The 21416-nt window shown below is 43.0% G+C and overlaps 1 protein-coding gene across 7 annotated transcripts in view; it reads right to left on the bottom strand.

The window, feature by feature from the left end:
* Window positions 1–392: 392 nt before the first annotated feature.
* The window catches only part of ikzf2 (IKAROS family zinc finger 2), a 42217-nt gene continuing 21193 nt past the window's right edge, over window positions 393–21416 (bottom strand). For 2 of the 7 annotated variants that reach the window (XM_076039765.1, XM_076039767.1), the window contains exons 2-9: window positions 19979–20060; window positions 18486–18523; window positions 14815–14913; window positions 11913–12086; window positions 11011–11178; window positions 7012–7149; window positions 6467–6598; window positions 393–5152 (exon numbers count right to left, since the gene is read on the bottom strand). In XM_076039765.1, the coding sequence (XP_075895880.1) occupies window positions 4344–5152; window positions 6467–6598; window positions 7012–7149; window positions 11011–11178; window positions 11913–12086; window positions 14815–14913; window positions 18486–18523; window positions 19979–20060 (1640 nt within the window). In that variant the 3' untranslated portion in view covers window positions 393–4343. Of the gene's footprint in view, window positions 5153–6466; window positions 6599–7011; window positions 7150–11010; window positions 11179–11912; window positions 12087–14814; window positions 14914–18485; window positions 18524–19978; window positions 20061–20420; window positions 21368–21416 lie in introns of those variants that run through there. The other 5 variants (XM_076039766.1, XM_076039771.1, XM_076039769.1 and 2 more) reach the window with 4 other exon arrangements.

Genomic DNA, 21416 nt, shown 5'->3' on the forward strand with positions numbered 1-21416 from the left:
AGTGCTAATCCCAGTATTTACATTCAACTGAGTCTGATGGTTTTACAGGAGAGACTTTGGTCTTTTTTTTTTTTTTTAACTGTAAAAGGAAAGAAAATCCCCCTAAAATAACCTTTACAAAGCTTCTGTACAAAGCAGCAATAAATTCTAATTTATGTCTTTGAGGCCAACAGCAAGGTGACCAGTCAGCGTGTTAAAATCTCTGCAAAGAAAGAACTCACACATTTGCAGGAGTTTTGAAAATTCGAGCACTTTTTCCCACGTCCTTATCTTCACTGCAATTTCAGAATTTCAAGTCTCGAAAACAAGTAATTACTGCTTCAGAGACACTCGACAGGATTAGAGCAGAGTTGTGCCTGACTTCCTGCGTCAAAAGTCACAAAACAACCACGGCAGTAAAATATTTTCTTTAATTAAGAGAAACCCATGCTTTTTTTCTTTTTTAAAAATATACACATTATTCTTCACAGCGGTTCGTCTTCATTTGATGTCAACAATTTGGAAAACAGCGTTGAATCATTTCAACTTCCTTCTCGACGTTCAGTGTTCGATTGATTTCCCATGACAAATTACCCAAGAAATTCAATTACTGTGCATCTTAGTTCTTTTTTCTCTTGATAAATAAATCACATATTTTAGGACATAAAAATACACATCCTATGCAAATACCTGAGAGCCCTCACAATAGTTGTCAGAGATTATCCATCGCCACACATTTCAGGATGATTTAGACATTCAGTGCCAAAATATACAACTGTCATGTATTGTATTTTTGCATCTTTTTTTTCTTTAAAAAAAAACAAACAAAAAACAAACAAAAAAACATTTCAGCTGAGCCCAGTCTTTTACATTTTTCTGTAAACGTAATAACTAAAGAAAATAAAAGAAATTTCACAAAACTAGTTGCAAGAACATTTCAGCAGAAAAATAGACATTTAGCACACAGGTTTTTTTTCCCCAATTTACAAAAAAACATCCCGCGATCACAAATAGCCATGATTTAGATTTTCAAGTAGACTCCTCGACAAAAGCTTTTTTTTGTTTGTTTGTTCTTTTTTGTTCATATGGCTGAAGAATTTGGAGAAAAAAAAGTGCCACAAAGCTTTAACACACTTTACAAAAATATTGATTGCAGTTTGATTTAGTCAAGCCCCCGTTTGGTTTGCTGACAACCGAAGAAGAAGAAGAAGAAGATGAAGATGATGAAGAAGAAGACGAAGAAGGAGAAGGAGGAGGAGAAGAAGAAGAAGAAGAAAAACTGGGCAGCCGACTTCAGATTGATCATGCAAATTTTCAAAGTTCTTATGCAACCACAGAATAAACATGAATTCGGACAATGAGTATTTACAGGATTAAGATAATTGAGGAATGTAGTCAGTATCACAGCTGAGGTGTAAACATTTTCCATTGCTGTCTCTTTAAAGATTGAGGGTTTGTCTGTTGTGTCTTTTTAATATGAACACCAGTCGCGCAATAAAGAAGCAACAAGTAAACAGAGGAGAAGCTGCCTGTTCTATCGTAGAAAAGAGGAGTATCATGATTTTGACACCAGTGATGCCAACCGTCTGAATGCAACCAAGCTGCCAGCATAGAATGTTGGTCAGACACATCTCAGCAACACGTTTCGAAAAGTTCCCCAATAATTGAAATGACCCTTTAACTAACAATTTGGTGGGTTTGGAACCGTCTCATTTTCTCCCATGCAGTAAAATGGTTCTTGTGGATTTTTTGTTTGTTTGTGCGATAAGGCGACAATCGTCCTTTTATGACCACGATCAACTGAATTTATGACCTCACAGGATCAAAAGCGAAGCGCCGACGACTGACAGCAGAGGAATAGAAACTCAAACGAAACGCAATCCATTTAAGAACGCACGACTTGTTATGCTGAGATGCACAGCGCCAACCTTTATTTTGACGGCTAAATAGCTTCCTGTTGTTACGACAATAACGATAATATGTATATAAAAAAAAATGGATGTCAGACGACGTCGTAAAAGACTGTTCCCAATGTCTCAATCCATTAATGTTACGTGCTACGTAAAAAAAAAAAAAAAAGAAACAAAAAAAAGTCTTCAAGAAAAGCAGGTTTCATGCAACTTGCGACAGTCGGGGAGGATGACATTAAAAGGCCTTTATAATCCAATCATCCCTCACCATGTTGTAGCACAGCGCGACCTGGAGTGAAGGGTGCAGATGCGACTTGGAATGTGACGGTTTCAGGAAACCTCAAGAGCGACAGCCGTGCGTTAGACTCACCCCTCGGGTCACTTCTCATCTTCCTGAAGGTGCCTCACCCGCCGTCTACCCTCAGGAGGAGGAAGAGGAGGAGGAGGAGGAGGAGGGTGACATCACGGCAGAGGAAACGCGAGCGACTGGCGAGCGCCTCGGCTGTGCAAATCCAAGAGGTATAATACTGTAGTTGGAAATAAATATGCTAAATGTGCGTTGGGCCGGTGGGCGGGTCTGATGCGGAAGCTGCAGCAAAAAGAAGCCGAGGGCAAATTATACAGTCGGATCCCTGCGAAGAGTTGCTTCGAGTGGCATGAACGACGGCTTCAAAGCAATCAACAGTTTTGGAAAAAAAAGTACAAGGACTGTGAAGACAGAAGGCTACCAAATCAATAAGGGATAACAAACAGGGGAACGCTAATGAACTATGTACAGACAGACGAGGCTACTTCACAAAGTAAACAAGACAGGCCAAAACATGAAACTGAGGTGGATCAGAGGAAAAGAAACTCTCGTCGCAGCTTTGAATATGAAACCCAAAGTGCAGTAAACCGTCAAATCCAAAGCGACGTAGCTGACTGGCCTCTACGTTTCAAAGACGTAAAAAAAAAAAAAAAAAAAAAAAGCCATCAAACCATGTGCTCAAACTGCAAGCAACCAACCTGTGAAGCTTTAGGATCTAAGAATATCGATGACCCAACCTCACCCTCCGAAAGCATGTGACCGTTTTTTTTTTACGAGCAGATGCTGCATTAGCATGAAAGTGGAGGCAGGACAAACATAGGCCATGACGTTGATGAACTAGAAGAAGGAACCACAAGGCTCCACTTTCCACTAATTTCCACCTGGCGGCCCAAACCAGGTTAACTTGGTCGAGATCATTTTTTTTTGTTGTTGTTGTTTGTTGTTCTTATGCGACTGGTTCGACCTCGTGCATGAGCCTCGCAGCGTTTCTGTTGTAAAACTCTGACGCTGGAATAGACACTATTCAGACGTCAGATTCCACAGAGTTCGAGGGAGCATCGCTGAATTGTTTCGGCTGTGGTGGTCGGGAATTGGTGATACTTTGTTACTTGTTTTAGCGGTGAGCACATCAAGGCCCCTCCCCCCAGAGCAGCGTCGCAAGGACAGTGACAGAAATGAAAATGCACAACAATTAAAGTTCTACCATCAAATATCGACGAGCATCGACAGTAACAGTTATAGTTCAGCCTTTTTTTTATTTAACGAAATCCTACATGTTCTTGTAAAGAGGTAGTTTAGCATTTATTCATTTTAAATGTTAGCTTTAGCCTTCCCCTAAACAATGCTAATCCCATTGGAAAGAAATCAATCACAATGTAAAACCTGATTAATGAAAAGGGCTGTACGGTGTTGATAACTTGAATAATAGATTCAGGGATACTTTAATGTGATCAGGGGAATAAAAGCTTAAAAAATGAAAGGTGCAGTTGTAATGGAATTGCTTGCAGTTAGCACACACAGGTCTGGGAGGAAGTACCTGAGGTTTACACTGGCCTCAGTGTTGGAGAAAACTTTACGACTGGTCAAAGGAAACCTAGTTTTTTTTAATTCTGTCTTGGGATACCCAACCGAAAAAAAGACATCCTAATATATATAAATATGTTTCGTTTTAAAACCCCTTTTTTCATGTGGAAAGGCCAACAAAAAGTAATTCAAATTAAGAATAAAAGAATAAACAAAAGAAAAAAACAAGTACTCATTCTTGCCTGACATTCTTTTCCCCATTGTTTTAAATTGTAAGAAAAAAAAAAAAAAAAAAATATATATATATATATAACAGCAACAACTTACCTTCCTGGCTTTACAATAAGCGCAAAACTCTCTTGTAGAAAATGTGACTTTGGCCCGTGTACCTTCATATGTATGTCTGACTGTTCAGATTCGCAGCAGGTAGCTTGAAAAGGAGTCTGTGATTGTGCTACACTCGTCTACAGTGCCTTCCAAGCGTGCAGTCACAGAGGTCTGAGGTGAGCTGAGGTGAGCTGAGGACGGAACGCCAGCTTCCGCCGCCACTCCTTCTCCTTTTCGCCGCCCATTCCGTGGCGACCTCCACCCCCCACCCATTTTCGTCTTCTTTTTTTTTTTTTTTACTGGAAGGTGTGCTCGCCGCGCACTATGTGAGAGGAGAACTCGTAGCGGTCCTTGCTGCGGTGGCCACAAATGTTGCATTCCAGCGGATCCCTGTAGCCATGGCAACCCATGTGGATGGTGTACATGACGTGGTCGAGGAAGAGCACGCGGCAGTGCTCGCACTGGAAGGCGCGCAGCTCCTGGCCCTCGCGCCCAAACACCCGCACCCCTGCGTTGACGGCGGGCCTCTCCGCCGCCGCCGCCGCCACCCGCATGGGCCCGCTCCCCGCTCCGGCGCCGCCCTGGGGCGAGGCTTCTGCGCCCCGCTCGCCCGTGAGGATCATGAACGGGCTGGCCCGGGACCTGACGCCCGGCGGGGGGTTGACCCGGTGGTAGCCGTGCCGCTCCTGGGGGCTGCTGCGTGCCGAGTCCGAGTCCAGTCCGCTGTTGCTGGGCGACTCCTCGGGGCCCTTGTGGGCCATTTGGCTTTTGCGGGTGGGCGGCGCCGGGCCGTTGACGTTGGCGGCGAGGCCCGGGAGGTCCTGGTGCTGAGGAGGCAGTGTGGCGTCGCAGCCCACCGGCTGCTCCGCTCGGCCCAGGGGCAGCACGTGGTAGAGGGGGTTGACCATGGGCACCACGTCGGCCATGGAGAGCGGAGGGCCGGGGGGGTGGAGCATCGGCCGCAGGGCCTCCGAGCCCAGGTAGCTGATGGCGTTGCTGATGGCCTGGTCCATCATGTGGGCGGGCAGCATGTCGGGCTGCTTCTCATACTTGAGTCCCAGGTCGTAGCCCAGCTCAGGGTAGCTGTAGCGCATCATCTTCTCACCTGCACGCCATAAGTGGGAAAGGTTCAAGATTTAAGAACTTTATTTGTCACATGGTCATAGGCTGAGCAGTGAAATATAAAAGTGGCAAGGCTTACCAGAGATTGTGCAACAGCACAGCAAAGAACAACATTCACATTCTAGAAAGAGCCGCAGGAAGAATATAGAATAACACCATATAGAACCATTATTTTTATAAATCTCAAAAGAAGCTCAGATAAACAGATAAACTGGACTGCACTTATATAATGTTTAATAGCACCTTCACATTACAATGGCCTCTCATTCACCCATTCACACACACACTCATACACCAATGGGTGTCCCATTGGGAGCAATTTAGTGTTCGGTGTCTTGCCCAAGGACACTTCCACCTGTGGACAGTTAACGCTGGGATTCAAACTACCAACCCTTCGATCATTGGACGACGCGCTCTGACAACTGAGCCACAGCCGCCCAGATAAACGGACAGGAGAGACTGCGCGGTGCGTTCTGAACAAACAAACCAGACGACTGAAGTGCCAAAGTGTCACACGACGTTACACCAAGTGGTTGCCGATGCGGCGTGCAGCGATGGCGGTGGCGGCAAAACGACGAGGGGTGGAACGGCGAGAGAGGGAAAAAAAAAAAATCCTTCCTTATCGTGCAAACTTTACTTTGCACATCGTTTTCAGGCCTTGTTTTTGCAGACGACGTTCTGTTTACATGCATCTAATTGTGGTGGAAAACCCCATCCATCTGCAATAGCACTGTTTAACCCATCCAGCACAGGGATGCGGTGAGCTGTTTTCTCGATAAGAGCAATGGCAAAGATACAGGTGTAAGTAACCACAGAGCGAAAAAAAAAGAGAGAAAAAAGCACACACAGCCACACACACACACAAAAACATTTCCTCGCCTTTCAGCCAGTCACGTGCTCGATCTAGCTCTGCAAAATCTCTCCTAATATTGTGGCAAATTTAAAAGAAAAAAAAAAAGAAATGCAGACTGAAAAAATCTGTGCTACCAAGTAGGGCAGGCAGCTGTGTGATACTATTCAATGACACGGCGGTGAGAAAAGGTCCGCGAAAAACAACACAACAAATAGAATTTAAAGTCTTTCCGTGCTGCAGTGTGATTACATGTTGCCAATTATGGTTACGCAGGTATGGCAACGTGCGCCAATTCCGCTTGTATTTCGTGGCTGAGCTCGGCATCAATTTACAAAAACTTACCAAAACAAAACAGAACAAAACAAAATACAACACAAGATAAACGCTGCATAAGTGCTTTGAAAGCCGTGGCGGTGGTGCCTCCAGGGTTTGAGAAATACCCACCCACAAACTTCTGGGGCGTGGTGCTTTTCCTCTTGCCCACATTGTTGTGCAGCCTCTCGATGACGGGCGGCCGATCAAACGCGGCCATGTTGCTGGGCTCCGCCATGGGCCTCGGCTCGCTCGGGACCTCACCTAGAGAGTTCAAGACGAGGAAGTGGTGAGGAAAGACGCGGCTGTTTGAAAAGGAGGACTTGCTTTGTGCAACGGATTGCAACACAATGCTTTTTTTTTTTCTGAGGAGGTGGCGGTGTGTGTGTGTGTGTGTGTGTGGGGTGGGGGGGGGGGTGCTATCAACCTACACATGGAGCAGGAAAATAATTTGCAGACGCACAGTGAATAATTACTTACTTGGTGATTATGAAAATTTTATTATATTTTTTTTAAAATAATTTATAATTATAATTTATAAAAATACTCTATACTAGTAACTTCACAGTGAGCAACAATATGGATGTTATCCTGAAGAATCTAACCTTTTCTACCACATACACACAACTTCTGTTGACCTTCAGTGCCGTCGTGCCAGTTGATAGAAATGTCTTTACCTGCGTACGGACCAGTGTTGGCGGCCGGATCCAGGCAGATGCCCTGCAGGTAATTGTGGCACCGCTCTTTATGCTCCTCAAGCGACGTGCGCTGCTTGTAGCTCCGCCCACAGTAGTTACACTTGTGCGGTTTGCCAACTAAAGACAATTGAGGGAGAGTCATTAGGTTCATTGAACGCACCGCTCAAAAATAAAAAAAAAAAAAAAGAGAAAAAGAAGCGAGCGAGTGAGTGAGCGAGTGAGTGAGTGGGCAGCCTCCAGTGAGAAATTGTCAGCCGAGGCAGCTGCTGCTGCTGCTGCAGGCTACAGAGAGGAACATCACAAACAAACCACCTCGTGAGATCATGGATTTTCCACTACTAGTGTGAGGATTCCACAGCCGTCTTGCCAGACAGAAGACGTGCATGTGGGGGCTGGAGCTAGTTGCACCATCGAGTGTGTGTTTCATAATGTGCCTGACACACACACACACACACACACACACACACACACACACACACACACACACACACACACACAGATAGATAGATAGATATCGAGAAATACATACGAGAGAAATGCTGCTCTGAGTTTGCATGAATGGCAGAGATGATCATGAATGCTGTCGTGTCGGTCGGAAACGGACTCCAGAGTTAACGCGCTATGGAGGAGGGTTTCGATCTTTCTTTTTTGAAAACTCCTCCCTACTAAGGCAAGAGAAAAGATTAAAGAAAAAGAAAAAGAAAAACATATCCTTTACATCTAGGTCAAGTCTCTCAAAACACCTCCACCTAGTCCACCCAACATCCACAAAAGTGGGTGCAAAAAAATGCTATCTGCCATTCAAAATGCTATTTTCTGCAAACAAAGGTCAACTGAGATGTTTAAGTAATACAGAAGAGCCACTGCCTGTCAGCTAGCCTTTTTTTTTTTTTTTTTATTATGGAAAATCAAACCCAAGCTAATTCCATAAGTTAAAGTATAAGTGGGCATATCAGTGAAACATCACAAGTACCGTATTATAATAAAGTATTATTTTGAAAATCCTACGCAGTCAAACATTTGCTATGGAAATGAGTTCAACCCAGTGGCATAGTACTCTCAAAACCAATGTAGTGATTCATAAAGAGACTCTGCAAATGGGGCCTGCAAAACACACACACGCACACACACACACGCACACGCACACGCACACACACACACAAACAAAAACACACACACGAACACAAAAAAAAAAAACCCGTGTGACCAAGACACCGTCGTCTGTAAAACAACGTAGTAAGAAACTTCACTGGCCCGACCGTCACAGCTATTACTGGTACCATTCATTTTTAAGAACATGTACACATGCTATTCCTGACTCGTCATTGTGAGAACAGAGAAACCGAAAACAATTTCAGTTTGAGGCGCCGAGACGTGGCTGAGACATACATCGCACACACACACACACACACACACACACACACACACACACACACACACACACACACACACAATCCCATGTCACACAGTTTGAGTAGCCGACAAATGATTACCTTCTGTTTATGTATTTTTGCGGGTTTTTTTGCGTTTTTTTTTAATGACGTGCGAGAGCTAGTGACCAATCACGTGTCTACGTCTACAGAGAATACCATGGGTACTCCTGTGTCTTCAGCAGGTTTCTCATCAGTGAATCATATGGAACAATGACATCTTTTGAGGTGCCTGTGTCATTCATCATAGTCTTGCGGTCTCAGGGTGACACTGCACAGATACTCCAGAAATGGGTTTGCTTGTTTTGTTTTGTTTTTTCTCTTCTGAAAATGAGTACATATCAAATTGGTGGCTAATAAAGGAGGGTTTCGCTATTATTTCGAGGGCCGTGGGCAGCCACGTCTTCGATATTCACTCTCCGCAGCGCGGCAAGTTTGGCCTCCGAGCGGCGAGTCATAATGGAAATAGTGCTCGCTACTTTCCAGCTGTGAAAGTAAAACTGTGAAGTCGGCGGAATCCAATCATTTTTTTCACCCACCCATTTCTTGGTGGTTCACGATCAACGTGCTCTGCTGAGCGTAGACAAGCTCGTTTGGCTCCCTTTTCTCTCAAGAAAAGCGAGACACGTCGGGGCTTGAAGACATTTCACGGACTCGGGGGGGGGGGATCACTCTATGCTGATAAATCCTCCAAAAAATAACCATATCAGTTAACTGATTGAATTCAGGTGAAAATATTTTTTCTCAAATAAAATCATCTCCCTGGCATCTTAATATCTCCATTTATCATCTCACAAACTGACTGAACCTGAAAAATCCTCGGGTTAGCTGCTGAATTGAACAAACGTTAGTGAAGGTTTCCTTTAATGTGTTCCAATTGATACTTGTGCACGAAATACTCAATATTTAAGGTGCGTTCGCGAGTGTCTCCATAGTGATGCCGCCTACCAATTAAAAAAGTTCAGAAAATGACAGTGGAGCAGCCAAAGGCTTTGGCATTTTCCAATTGGCCACTTTAGTGGTGGTGTGTATCTATCGTTTGGTAATTTGCCAAAAGAAGAAAAAAAAAATTCACCAATTACTCGAACTACGTATACAAATTCGGTCTGCAACTTTTTTGCCTCTCTTTCTTCTTTCTTTTTGTTTCTTCTCTCTTGCTCTTTCATTTTCCTCTGTGTGACCTCTCTTCCGCTGCTGTAGTTTCCTCTCTGGGCGACACCTGCTCTTCCTGGCAGGCCACCCAGATCCTCAGGAACTGAAGAAGTGTTTGAGGCGAATCCCCCCGCTGCGTACCAAAACACTGGCACAGCAGCTCTCAAATGTCCCACCCAAAGACCAGAGGAGGGCAGGTGAAACTCACTAATCCCACTGATTTCTTTTGTATGTGAGCTGAGCGATGAGAGCAGAGTGGCAGATAAGAGACAGTTGAAACACGAGAAAAAAACAACAACAACTGTATGGCAACACGTGAGCGCACCCAAACATGTTAGATGTAAAGAGGAGTGCGAGTGACCCTCATGAGGGCATCACAGGTAGGATTGACTCCACCGCCTGACCTTGATTTCAAAGGAGCTAAAGAGGCATTTCCTCACTGATAAGAAAGTGGGTTACAGTTGAGAGACGCCACCAGAGCTCCCCGTGTGTTTCTCAACAGACTCAACAGTTTCCTCCCGAGCAAGTCAGGCAGCCGAGGAACAGCGTGTCCTTGGTACCTAACCACAAAGCACTCTGAGCGCCGTCTGCAACACCTACAGACACACACACAAGCACACGCACTCCATACACCATTATATCTGTACAGCGATACGAAACACAACCAGTGACCAACATGTACGGCTACATGTACAGCCGCCACACATCTTCAAGCACCTCCAATAGCCGCACAAGGCTCAGAGAAAAAGAAAAGTGAAAAAAAAATTCTCGCTTCTCAGGTGGGGGAGGGGTTCTCAAGGGGTTCTCAGGAGGCCCTTACAAAGGCTGCAGTTAGTAAAAGGATAGAAATTCCAGTTTAAAAAAAAGTAAGAATAAAACTAATAATATTAATATTAATAATAATAATAATAAACAAACAAGGCACTGTAGCGAGCAGAAGGCACATTTGTACAGAAGCATTTTCTTTCACAAGCTACACTTGAGTTTCCGACGGTGGATTTCTAAAGGAGCAAAGTGTGTATTTTTTTTCTTCTCAAGGTTCCCACACAGTATGGTGTGATGACATTTCTCATGGTGGTCGTTATGTATGTGTCAGGTAATGTTTCATTGTGTGTGTGTGTGTGTGTGTGTCAGCACTCGAGAGGTGCAGCTTCACAGGAAACCGTGTCATGGGACTTTCATGTAAACTTACAGTGATGTTCATTTTTTTGCTTAATTGAATGTTAAATGACTCACGAGGGCAGAAAAAAAACAAAACAAAAGTGCAAAGTGGGAACAAACATGGCGGCTTTGGTCGCGAACAAAGGGATAAGACAAGAAGACTGAAGGACCGAAAGCGAGAGCGAAGTCTGCTCGAGGGAAGGGAGAGTTGAAAGTAGAAAAAAGGAGTCGGTACCGGCGTGAGTGCGCAAGTGACCGGCGAGGGCGTCGCGGCGCCGGCAGGCGTAGCTGCAGAAGGGGCATTTGAAGGGCTTCTCGCCGGTGTGCAGTTTGATGTGTCGCAGCAGGTTTCCCTTCTGGGTGAATGAGACGCCGCACTGGTTGCACTGGAAAGGCCTGTCACCTGAGAGAGGAAGGCAGCCCAAGTCAAAACAACATTTTAAAGGTGTCATTACACAGCCCATGTTTTTTTTCTTTTTTAACTAGTTTTGTATTTTTACTGAACTGCTGTACTGTACTGAACTTGCTACTGAACTTGTAACTTGAACTTTTGCCAAATTATACAGAAGCAAACCAACAATTTTTAAGCAAAATTTTAAATTCCCTTTCCTTGACCTATAGATGCAAAATTACCTCAAAAAGTAAATTTCATTTCTATGATTTAATAATATATCTAAAAATGTATATTATTCACTCATTTCCCACATTTCCATGGGAAAACAAAATGTATTATTATTATTAGTAAGGGATTTCCAACGCGTCACAGGTGACTTGTGGTGTAAACTCACTGTACAAAGCCGCCACGTTCTCCTTTAAAAGAAAAATCTTGTGATCTAGAGCCAGTTGGAAAAGAGAAACGCGATCCTAATGCTGTGACAACAAGAGCCGTCTCGGCGTCGGTTGGAACAGGTTGCGGGGGATTCCAAGGATAGCTTTTTGTTTTCCCCTGATAATAATGGCAGGTTTGAGCTTAATGGTCACCAACAACAACCACCACTTCTAACTCACTTCTTCACTTGTGTATATGTGTCTACGTTGGTTTCCCTTTACATGCACAGTGTGTTGTCACAGGAACTTTACAATGAACGCCACGTGCTTCAGGGCCCTCTTGGAGCGCGCCATCCTGCCGGGACGTACCATTTGGCTGCTGGTTCCCCGCGTCCGCTGCCACGTTCGGCCCTGCCAGCCTGTCGTGCAAGTTGTTTGGGCTGCCAGTGATGGATTCCTCCAGTGCCGCTTCTTCCTCCGCAATGGCTGGACTTCTGTTGTCGGCCTCCTCCGCTGTGTCTTCCTCTTGCTTAATCGTTACTTCTGTTAGAACGACGGCAACAATGAGAGGCATATCTCTGCAGTGACGCACATCCAGCTCCAGGTTGCATGGTAGCAACTGAAAGTTACTGGCAGAAAACAATCCAGGCAAGCAGGAATGCGGTGTGTGTCTGTGCGTGAGATGAAAAAACAAGCATTATTTATTTACTTATTTATTTATTTTAATCAAGGTCGACGCGGATTGGCAGAATGCTTCCTGGGGCCGTTCTGCAAAGTAGTGCGTGTTAAGAGAGCTGCGCAGAATCAATTATTGAACGGCCGTCTGGAGGGGCATTCCAGTAACACCACAGGGCCTCGAGTTGCTGATAGTGTCAGGATAAACTGACATGTTGAAGAATGAGAGAGAGTGAGAGAGAGGGAGGGAGTGAGGGAGTGAGGAAGAGCGAGAGAGAAAGATGGACAGACAGGCAGGTCTGGTTCCTGGCTGTCCTTGGGGAGGAAGGGAGTGTCAGAAGCCCTGCAGCCTTTGCGCCCGGCAGCCAATGGGATGAAGTGGTTGGATGACACGGGCAATAAAACAAAAAACAAAATTAAAAAAAAACAAAAAAACAAAAAGGAATATAATAGTAGCAGTAATCTTAGTGCGTGGGCGGTTGTGGCAGATTGGAAACTATTCACCGTCTCCATGCTACAGTCATTACTAACCCAGGAATTAGTAATACTTGTACGAGAGTGACCGTGGCTCGGCGGAACGACGGGAGGAGCAAGTCTGTTTATTTTTTGACGCTAATGACTCGACTAAACAACTGTTTGAATGACAAGGGTGATTTAAAAGGACCAAAAAGGCAAAAGCCCAGAAAGACACAAAATTACAGTGAAATCAAGAGAGAAAGAAACCATTAAAATTGAAAAAAAAAAATCTTGACTTGTACTTTTTAAGAACGCAGTTTTAAACCATGAGTTATTTTTCCACTGTGGATATACAGTCATATCCAGAGCAGTGAAGGGAAATTAGATGTTAAGTAAAACAGGCTGGTCTGGTTGAATCATTCTGTTGCCGTGTCCTTTCAGCCATTGTTATTCTAAGCCACTTAGTAAAATATGACTGGATTCACGATCGGAATTTATTCACCCCCTCCTTGACCTTGTTTTACGTTCAATCAGCACTGGTTTGATTTACCGTACGTATGGCACGGAGAAACCAAACCAAAACCTACTGATCCTGACGGTCCTGTTTTGGGATTTGTTCAGGATGTGTGAACAGCGCGCGCAGTGTTTCGCCGCGGCTGTTCCACAAAAGCTTCCCGAACGACCCGTCAACCCTCTCCCTCAGGCTGTAAGGCTGCATCTCCGCAACTCTCAGAGGACGGCAAAATGCATTTGGGCGACATTAAAAGTATGAGACAATTTTGTACAATTAGAGAGAAAAAAAAAAAAAATCAGTCGTAACAGGTACTCTGTATTGCCAATGTAAGATGTTGTGCGGGAAAGGGAAAAAAAAGCTTATCCTAATGCCCATATTGCAATTGTTGCCAGTATCCTGGCAACGCAGAGCTGAACTGAATGTCCTTGCTATTCAGCTCCTTACATCTTTACATCTGTCTCTCTCCACTGTGGCAGAGTGGAATGCTCTGGGTGGTCAAATGAGGATACACCTCAAATAAACATTTGCAAAAGCGCAGATGAAAATCACTGCAACGCAGTTCTGTTACAAATTAATCCTCCTTTTTCTGATCTGATACTGTGTCTGCGGTGGAGCTGAATGAGGCGCAACGTATAGATTGCAAACGTGTCGGGAGGGCAGTCTTAACGTGGCTCATCAGCTCGCTCCTTTTTTTTTTAATCAAATTAACCTACCAGACAGAAGGCAGTTGCAGGGGAAACCTGTAAGTAACAGAGCCTTTGAGAAAGAAAGAAAAAAAAAAGAAAAAGAAAACATGCTCAGCTTCCAGAGCGGGGACGGCTCTTATCGGTGAACAGTATCTCCTTGTAAAGGCCATCGCCCAGCCTCCCTCTGTATCTTCTGAACTTGTGGGAAACATAGTTCCCTTTCTCTCGCTTGGCCGCATCGTCTCGCTCAGCTTCCTCTTTTCTAACCCTGATGCATCACAGTGACAATGCCGGAGCTAATCTGACGCTTGAGATCATCGACCTGAAGCTACTGAGCAACCCTCATGGACAGAAACAGTAGTTCTATGGTGCAATCTATGATGCAAGTTTGGTACAAAAGCTCTTCCTTTTTGAGCAAATGTTATCAAAAAAAAAAACACCATACATTTGAGGCTTTGTATCGAGTTTCTTTTTTCATTTTAAATTGCAAATTTTAACCGTGTTTTTCATGTTTCAAATTTATTCATTAGATGTCGATACTCAAGTACAATTTTTGAATTAAGTGCACTGATTTCTAGTCGTGCAGTAACACCACTGATTTCAGTGCTACTGACTTACTATTCATTATTTACTAATTTGTAGATTAATTAAAATGCATTAGGTAAAAAAGGATGAGTGAATCTTAACAAAAATAAGACGCTGCCTCAGTGCCAAAAAAAGGGGCAATATGACCTGGAGAAAATTAAATAAAGACACATCTTGAAAAACTTCTACATTTAGTGATAATTAAGATGCTTTGAATAACTTCATTTTACCTACCTTCTAACCCTAACCCTAACCCACAACTACTTTTTATGCTGTGTGTGTGTGTGTGTGTGTTTATATGCCTGTGTTGATGGAACTTTGAGAGTGCGGACATGTGCATCTTGGGAATACTCACCGCTCGGGGAATTAGGACCCTGAGGAACTGGCTGTCCATTAGGCGTTGACACATCCGCCAACATTCTCGAGTTCTCACCAGGAGAGCATTGGCCGTTACCTGGGAGACAAAGAGAAACAAGGCAATCGTCACTGTGGTGTAAAATACTCGTGGAGCAAATTCGTGATGAGGATGTACTTAGAAAAAAGTTTTGCACCGAATTGTATCTTGCAGAATGCTCTCGTTTCAAAGGCAAAAGTGATGGATGAAGATGGAAATTGGAAAGTGGTGAAACAAAAACAGTACTATTGTTATTGATTGATAAGAGTTTCAAATTGACATCATGGGTCAACTACACGCATTTGGACGGAGACTATGGGGGTCACCGCTAAGAATGCAGCGGGCCAGTGTTTAAACTGCCATGATGCAGGTGTTGAATCTCGATGTCCAGTGGACTGGGATCGGGTTGCATCCCTTCAGCAAGACTGTACAGAACCCAGGCCATGGATAGCCCTGCGTCCACTCAGAGGGAGAGCAACCAATCCCTTATCCCCTTACACCCCAGCCCCGGAAAGGTCACTAGAACAATGCGGTGGTAACAGGTAAACACCCCTGCTGACCCAGGTGTCGGATCCCTCAGGAACCACAGTGAGACATGGCACACCGGCAGTACCAAGATACCGCCTGAGCTCCCTGATCGCTGGCGCAGAGTTGGAGAATGCCACTCTCGACTGGCACGAGTGGTGCGGGCAACTGCCAGCAACTGCTGCCATCCACATCGATTTGTTGCACATAAATAAGCGAACCGTGAGGTCTTCTTCTGCTCTGACGGCTCCTCTTAGCTTGACAACCTCTTGGACTATTCTTCCATTGTAGCGGTGGGCTAATTGAACGGGGCACACTGGGAGAGAGACGCTGTCAATGGCACAATCCTTGGGCCCGGGCTCGGGTTGCACAGGTTGGGGTTGGAGGAAATCTCAGGTGACTGACGCTGGCTGTCCCTTGGCAATGCTGTCCTGGAGACAGAGGTGGCCCAGATTTGTCTTGAAGGATTTTCCATTCCTTTCTCAGACACCACGGTTAGCTCATAGGCGTTGTGGACTTTTCTGAATTTATCTATTGTTCGGGGAATTGATTCTAAACGCTATCGAATGTGCACCGACTCGTAAAGACAATAAACAAACAGATTTTATCTGTGAAAACCTCAATCACACTGCAGCAAACAAACTACGCCCCCCACTGAATGTGTGGGGCCGGTAATGACTGCTTGAATTTGACGGGGACAGACTTAAGCCCACGTCTGCCAGAGCCAAGTGACGTCTCTCCTTTAGAGACCTTTAGAGTTTCTGATTTGCTGAGTCAATCTTGCGAGACCAGTCAAGTCACAGCGTCACAAAGTGAAGACTTTGGAGAGAAGGAGAAAGTTTAAAACAAACAGGGATTATAAAACAAACGGGGAGGGATACTGAGAAGTTGAATTCAGAGGAATAATAAAAATATTGACTTGACAATGCAGAGGCAATCAAATCCTCCAATCGACACTTATCATAGACCAGAGAATCGCACTGTCAAAGTGTCAGACGGTCTCACTGATTGAAAGAAAGCCAAGGAATTACGGATTTATGTTGTCGAACAACACAACAGGACAACAAATCAGAAACAATTATTCTTGGAATTCTATGCCTCTATGCAGGGAGAGGAAGTTATTTAAAGGTAAAAAAAAACAAAACAAAAAAAACAATCATTAAAGACTGCGTGACAAAACTGCACAAGATTCTTTTCTGTCGTTATCAGGCCCTCCTTGAAGGCGTACTGGATGCACACAGTGTAGGAGCTGGTTTTTCCTGTCAAACCCTGAACCTTCCTGAAACCACAAACTCATATCTCAAGGACACCCACACACACACACACACACACACACACACACACACACACACACACACACACACACACACACACACACACACACATTCAGAAATACCACTGACCAAACAAACTCAACAAACTTCCATGAAGCTTTATGTTGTGTAACATATACGCTCCAGTGATGCGTTCAGTTGAAACATTAGTGCACCCGCAGCTTTTATTTCCCCCCCTCAGGACGGAGCACCGTCCATTAATTTTGGGATTAGTAGTGTTAGCGTAAGAAAGCCATAGAAACCTGCCGCAGTCAATCTCTGAAGTGAACCGCATAGAAAAGTAAGTGGCAACACAGTCACAGAAAGACATTTTTGGTGACCCTGAAGTATTTAGAAGGACATCAGGATTTATTGTCAATGAGGGGAAATGTATGGATGTAGGATTTATGCGTGTTTGTTTACCTTTATACTTGGGTTGTAAAGACAAAACAAAAAATGAAAATGAAATGAAAAAGCTCATCTAGTAGTCATGAATGTCATAGCGGCGACTTCTTTTTTTTTGAGTGAATGGAAATTAATTCATTTTAACCATTTTGATTAGAGGTTACATCTCTGCTCAATTGCCAAGTGGCGAGAGTGTTTTCAGATGTTAGAAACAGCATACTGTGCTTTAAGAATTCTAATGGCAGGGACATAATGCAGGATTGGTTTTTCAATTTAAAAAAACAAAAACAAAAACAAAACACAATTAACAGTTGAATTGTGGGAAGTCTGGGGGTCTCTGCTCAGGCTGCTGCCCCTGCGACCCAACTCCGGATAATGCGGCAGAAGAAGAAGAAGAAGAAGAAGAAGAAGAAGAAGAAGAAGATTGTACAAATCATTTCCACCAAAATCATTCATTTTAAGACCTTTTTAAAATTTTCATTGCAAAGTTCCCAGAACTAAAAACGTCTTAATGAACTTTGATTATTCAGTACAGTAGGTGCACTGCATAGTATATGCAAGATCTTCCTAACTGATTAGTTAAACTAAACAACCTACGCTTTAGTTTGAAACTAACCACCCCAACAACTATCGAATTACGTCTATGAAATTATGGTGTTACTTGGAACTATGGCGCGTCACAATAGTTATAATGCTTGACCTAATTTTTTTGTGTCACCATCAGCAGTACAATTATGAATAGATGATGAAAAAAAAAAGATGCGTATCACTGCATCCCACTAAGATGTTTTCCACACATTTCACCAGTGGAACAAACAAATACTTTGTTCCAGAAGTAACACTTGGTGCGCGACCCACAGGCGGATAAGGAAAGGATGAGCCTCTACCTCGCCTTCCACCGCCTCCCAAGTGTTCCTTTAAGCACAAATCCACACACTGATGTCATAAACATCACGCTACCTGCTTTCTCAGTGACATAGCCTCCGCTGCGCTGGGAGGATATTCAAGACACCTGCCAAGAGGAAACCAGCAAAGGGCAGTGGTGCGCCACAAAGTGCATATCCAGTTTGCGTCGCATTCGACAGGATGTAGCTAATGCGTTGTTTCTTTAGCTTTAACGGGTGAACAGGAAAAGTGCTGTGCTTGGGGAGAATCCCTCAAAATGTTAATAGATAAAAGATAACAACAACGCTTATCTGTTTTTCGATCGATTGACATTTTGATAAAAGCCTGTCAGAGCAGTAAAAAGTCAAAGCTGGTGTTGCTTTTTTTTTTTTTTTTTTTTAGCCACTGCTGTTGCATGACGTCCAACACATTGCACAGACACATGCAAGTGATGGGCCAGCGAGACGGAGTGAAACAAAGTGTGCAAACAAGACAAGGACTTACTTGTGCAGAAGACGTCTGGAGTCTCCATCGCGGGAGTGCTGCAGGGAATTTAAAAAAGAAAAGAAAAAGCAATGCAATGGTAATGTAACTTCTGCATTATTGTACATGCAGACTAAGCACTGTCAGGATAAAATGCATGTCATCTTAGTGACAATCTCAAAGATTTTCATCTGCAAAGGAGCTGCATGTTTGAATGGGAAATGTTCTTGTCTAGTGAGAATTGTCTCTGAAAATTGTCACCTATTTAGTGATAACTGATATCATACATGACATCAAACTTTAGCCGAGGGAAGAACAATGTGGCTGAACAAAACTAATTCAGTTTATCCTGTCAATATACTGACTGAATAAATGAGATTACAATCACAACACTTTTGACTGCATTAAAATAAACACATCCAAATTTGCCATCACTTAAATGCAACTTTTTTTTCTGTCTGACAGCAATTCCAGACGTCTGTATGCTATTCCATTGTTGTCCCATCTACAACTAATAAAGTGTGTGAAGACGATTCAAGTCCCAAAAGAAAATACAAACTGCTTATGTTAAAAAAAAAAAAATGAACGAAAAGAAACATCAAGGTGAGCTGCGTTGTCTTCTGAACAAAAAGTTAAACAAAAAAAAAAAAAATATTCAGAGTTTTATCAGGCCACACCATGCCTTCCTTCGAACACAATAGGCGAAAATGTTAATTTAATTAGGAGAAAATTCAGAACAGCACATTTATTTACAGCGATTTAACTACATTTAAATATTTTTAAAATGGCAATTCATTAATAACAATGATGATATGCACCTGACACACTCTGTCGACTTTACAGTAAGAAAAGTTTGAGGGTGGTTTATTAACCGAGGCAGTAGCTAGCAAAGATGAGAAGGAAACATGCAAATAATAAGATATATATATACATATATATATATATATATATATATATATATATATATATATATATATATATATATATATATATATATATATATATATATACATATATATATATATATATATATATATATATATATATATATATACATATATATATGTATATATATATATATATATATATATATATATATATATATATATATATATATATATATATATATACATATATATATATATATATATATATATATATATATATATACATATATATATATATATATATATATATATATATATATATATATATATATATATACATATATATAATATATATATATATATATATATATATATATATATATATATATATATACATATATATATATATATATATATATATATATATATATATATATATATACATATATATATACATATATATATATATATATATATATATATATATATATATATATATACATATATATATACATATATATATATATATATATATATATATATATATATATATATATATATATATATATATATATATATATATATATATATATATATATATGTGTGTGTGTGTGTTTTTCTTTTTACCTTGAAAGCGTCTCCAGTGTGCAAAACGAGTTGTCAAATTCAGTAAAGGGCAGAGGGAGGGGTAGCAGGATGACTCCACCTCCTTTGGACGAAAAAGTCAAAAATCACTCTTCACGTTTTCTATCAAAAACTAACAAACCATTTTGTCCGTCCAACCTTTTGTTTTTTAATCGAGACGAACGAATTTTAGTTTGTTTCTTTAACAGCAGGCTAACAGATGCGATCAAGTGGAGGCGAGCAAAGAAAAGTGGAGGAGGAAAGCATCTAGTCCGTACAGGTGGCGCTCGCTGCGTCAAAGTCTCCTTTACGCGCGTCCCGTCGACTTTTCCACTCAAGGAGCGGCACAGACGCTGTCCCACCGGAACCAAACTTTCAACATCTTAGCGGAATCCCTCGACCGAAGGGGGGAAGAAAAAAAACCGAAGTGGGGGAGGCTGTTTACCTGAAAGTCGTCGTCGACGTCCCCCCTTTTTCCCCTTTACAGGAGGAACAGTGAGGGGGAAGACTCGGCAAGTTGGTCGAGGAAAGAAAGAGAGGGATGGATCAAACTGGATCCACCGGTTCCTAAGGAATTAGCCATGGCGACAGGGAGCAGCCAAGCTATTTTCAACAAGCCGAGAGACTGGAAATCCACGTGTGTGTAGGGCAGGGTCGAGAGTCTGGCTTGGGGACACGTCAAAAAAATGACGAGAGAGAGAGAGGGAGAGAGAGAGAAAAAAAAAAACCTCGAGGTGTCTAGCAGTCTACTACCTGTGCAGCGTGCAGCTCCTTCTCATGCCCTGCCGAGCAAATACATACACGATACAAAGTAATAACAGAATTAACCTCTATTTAAAACTCGCCGTGGGGATGAAAAGGTGGGATTCCTCCGTTCCGCAGATGTGCAGACAGGTGAAGCAGGCGGGGAAGGTCTCGGTTCACCTGCCAGGCAATGGCACGTGTCTCTTAGAAATAAAAGAATCGTCGCCTGCAATAAACAAAGGCCGACCAGTTCACTGGTGACTGTCGTGTCTCGTCTCGTCTTCTTAACAGACTTTAAATATATTATTATTTATATATGATCACTGCAGGCTGCGTTGCCTTGGAGCTGTCTGCCCGCCGCAATTCAACAGGTTACCGACCACCGCAGTCTACAAGCACAGTCCGTCTGGCTTGCCATTCATCACACAGACGCTCCTCGTCTGCCCCCGGTTTCTTTCTTCATATCTTCCTGCCGCAGACGTGCGCCTACAGAGCGGTCAAATAAATGTTACCACGTCTGGATTGAAAAAAAAAAGAAAGAAGAAGAAGCCGCGACAGATCGCCGGTTGTTTAGCCGGAAAAAAATGCCGGAAGCCGAGTCGCGATGCGCGTCCCGGTCTCTCCTCTCTCGCCCCCTCCGCCGCCGCCGCCGCCACCACCACCACAGCCGCCGCCAGCAACCGCCGTCGCCAATTTA

The sequence above is a fragment of the Nelusetta ayraudi genome, unplaced genomic scaffold, assembly GCF_046127955.1.
Source record: "Nelusetta ayraudi isolate G7.1 ecotype Tasmania unplaced genomic scaffold, CSIRO-AGI_Nayr_v1 ptg000060l, whole genome shotgun sequence".
NCBI classification, from domain to species: Eukaryota; Metazoa; Chordata; class Actinopteri; order Tetraodontiformes; family Monacanthidae; genus Nelusetta; species Nelusetta ayraudi.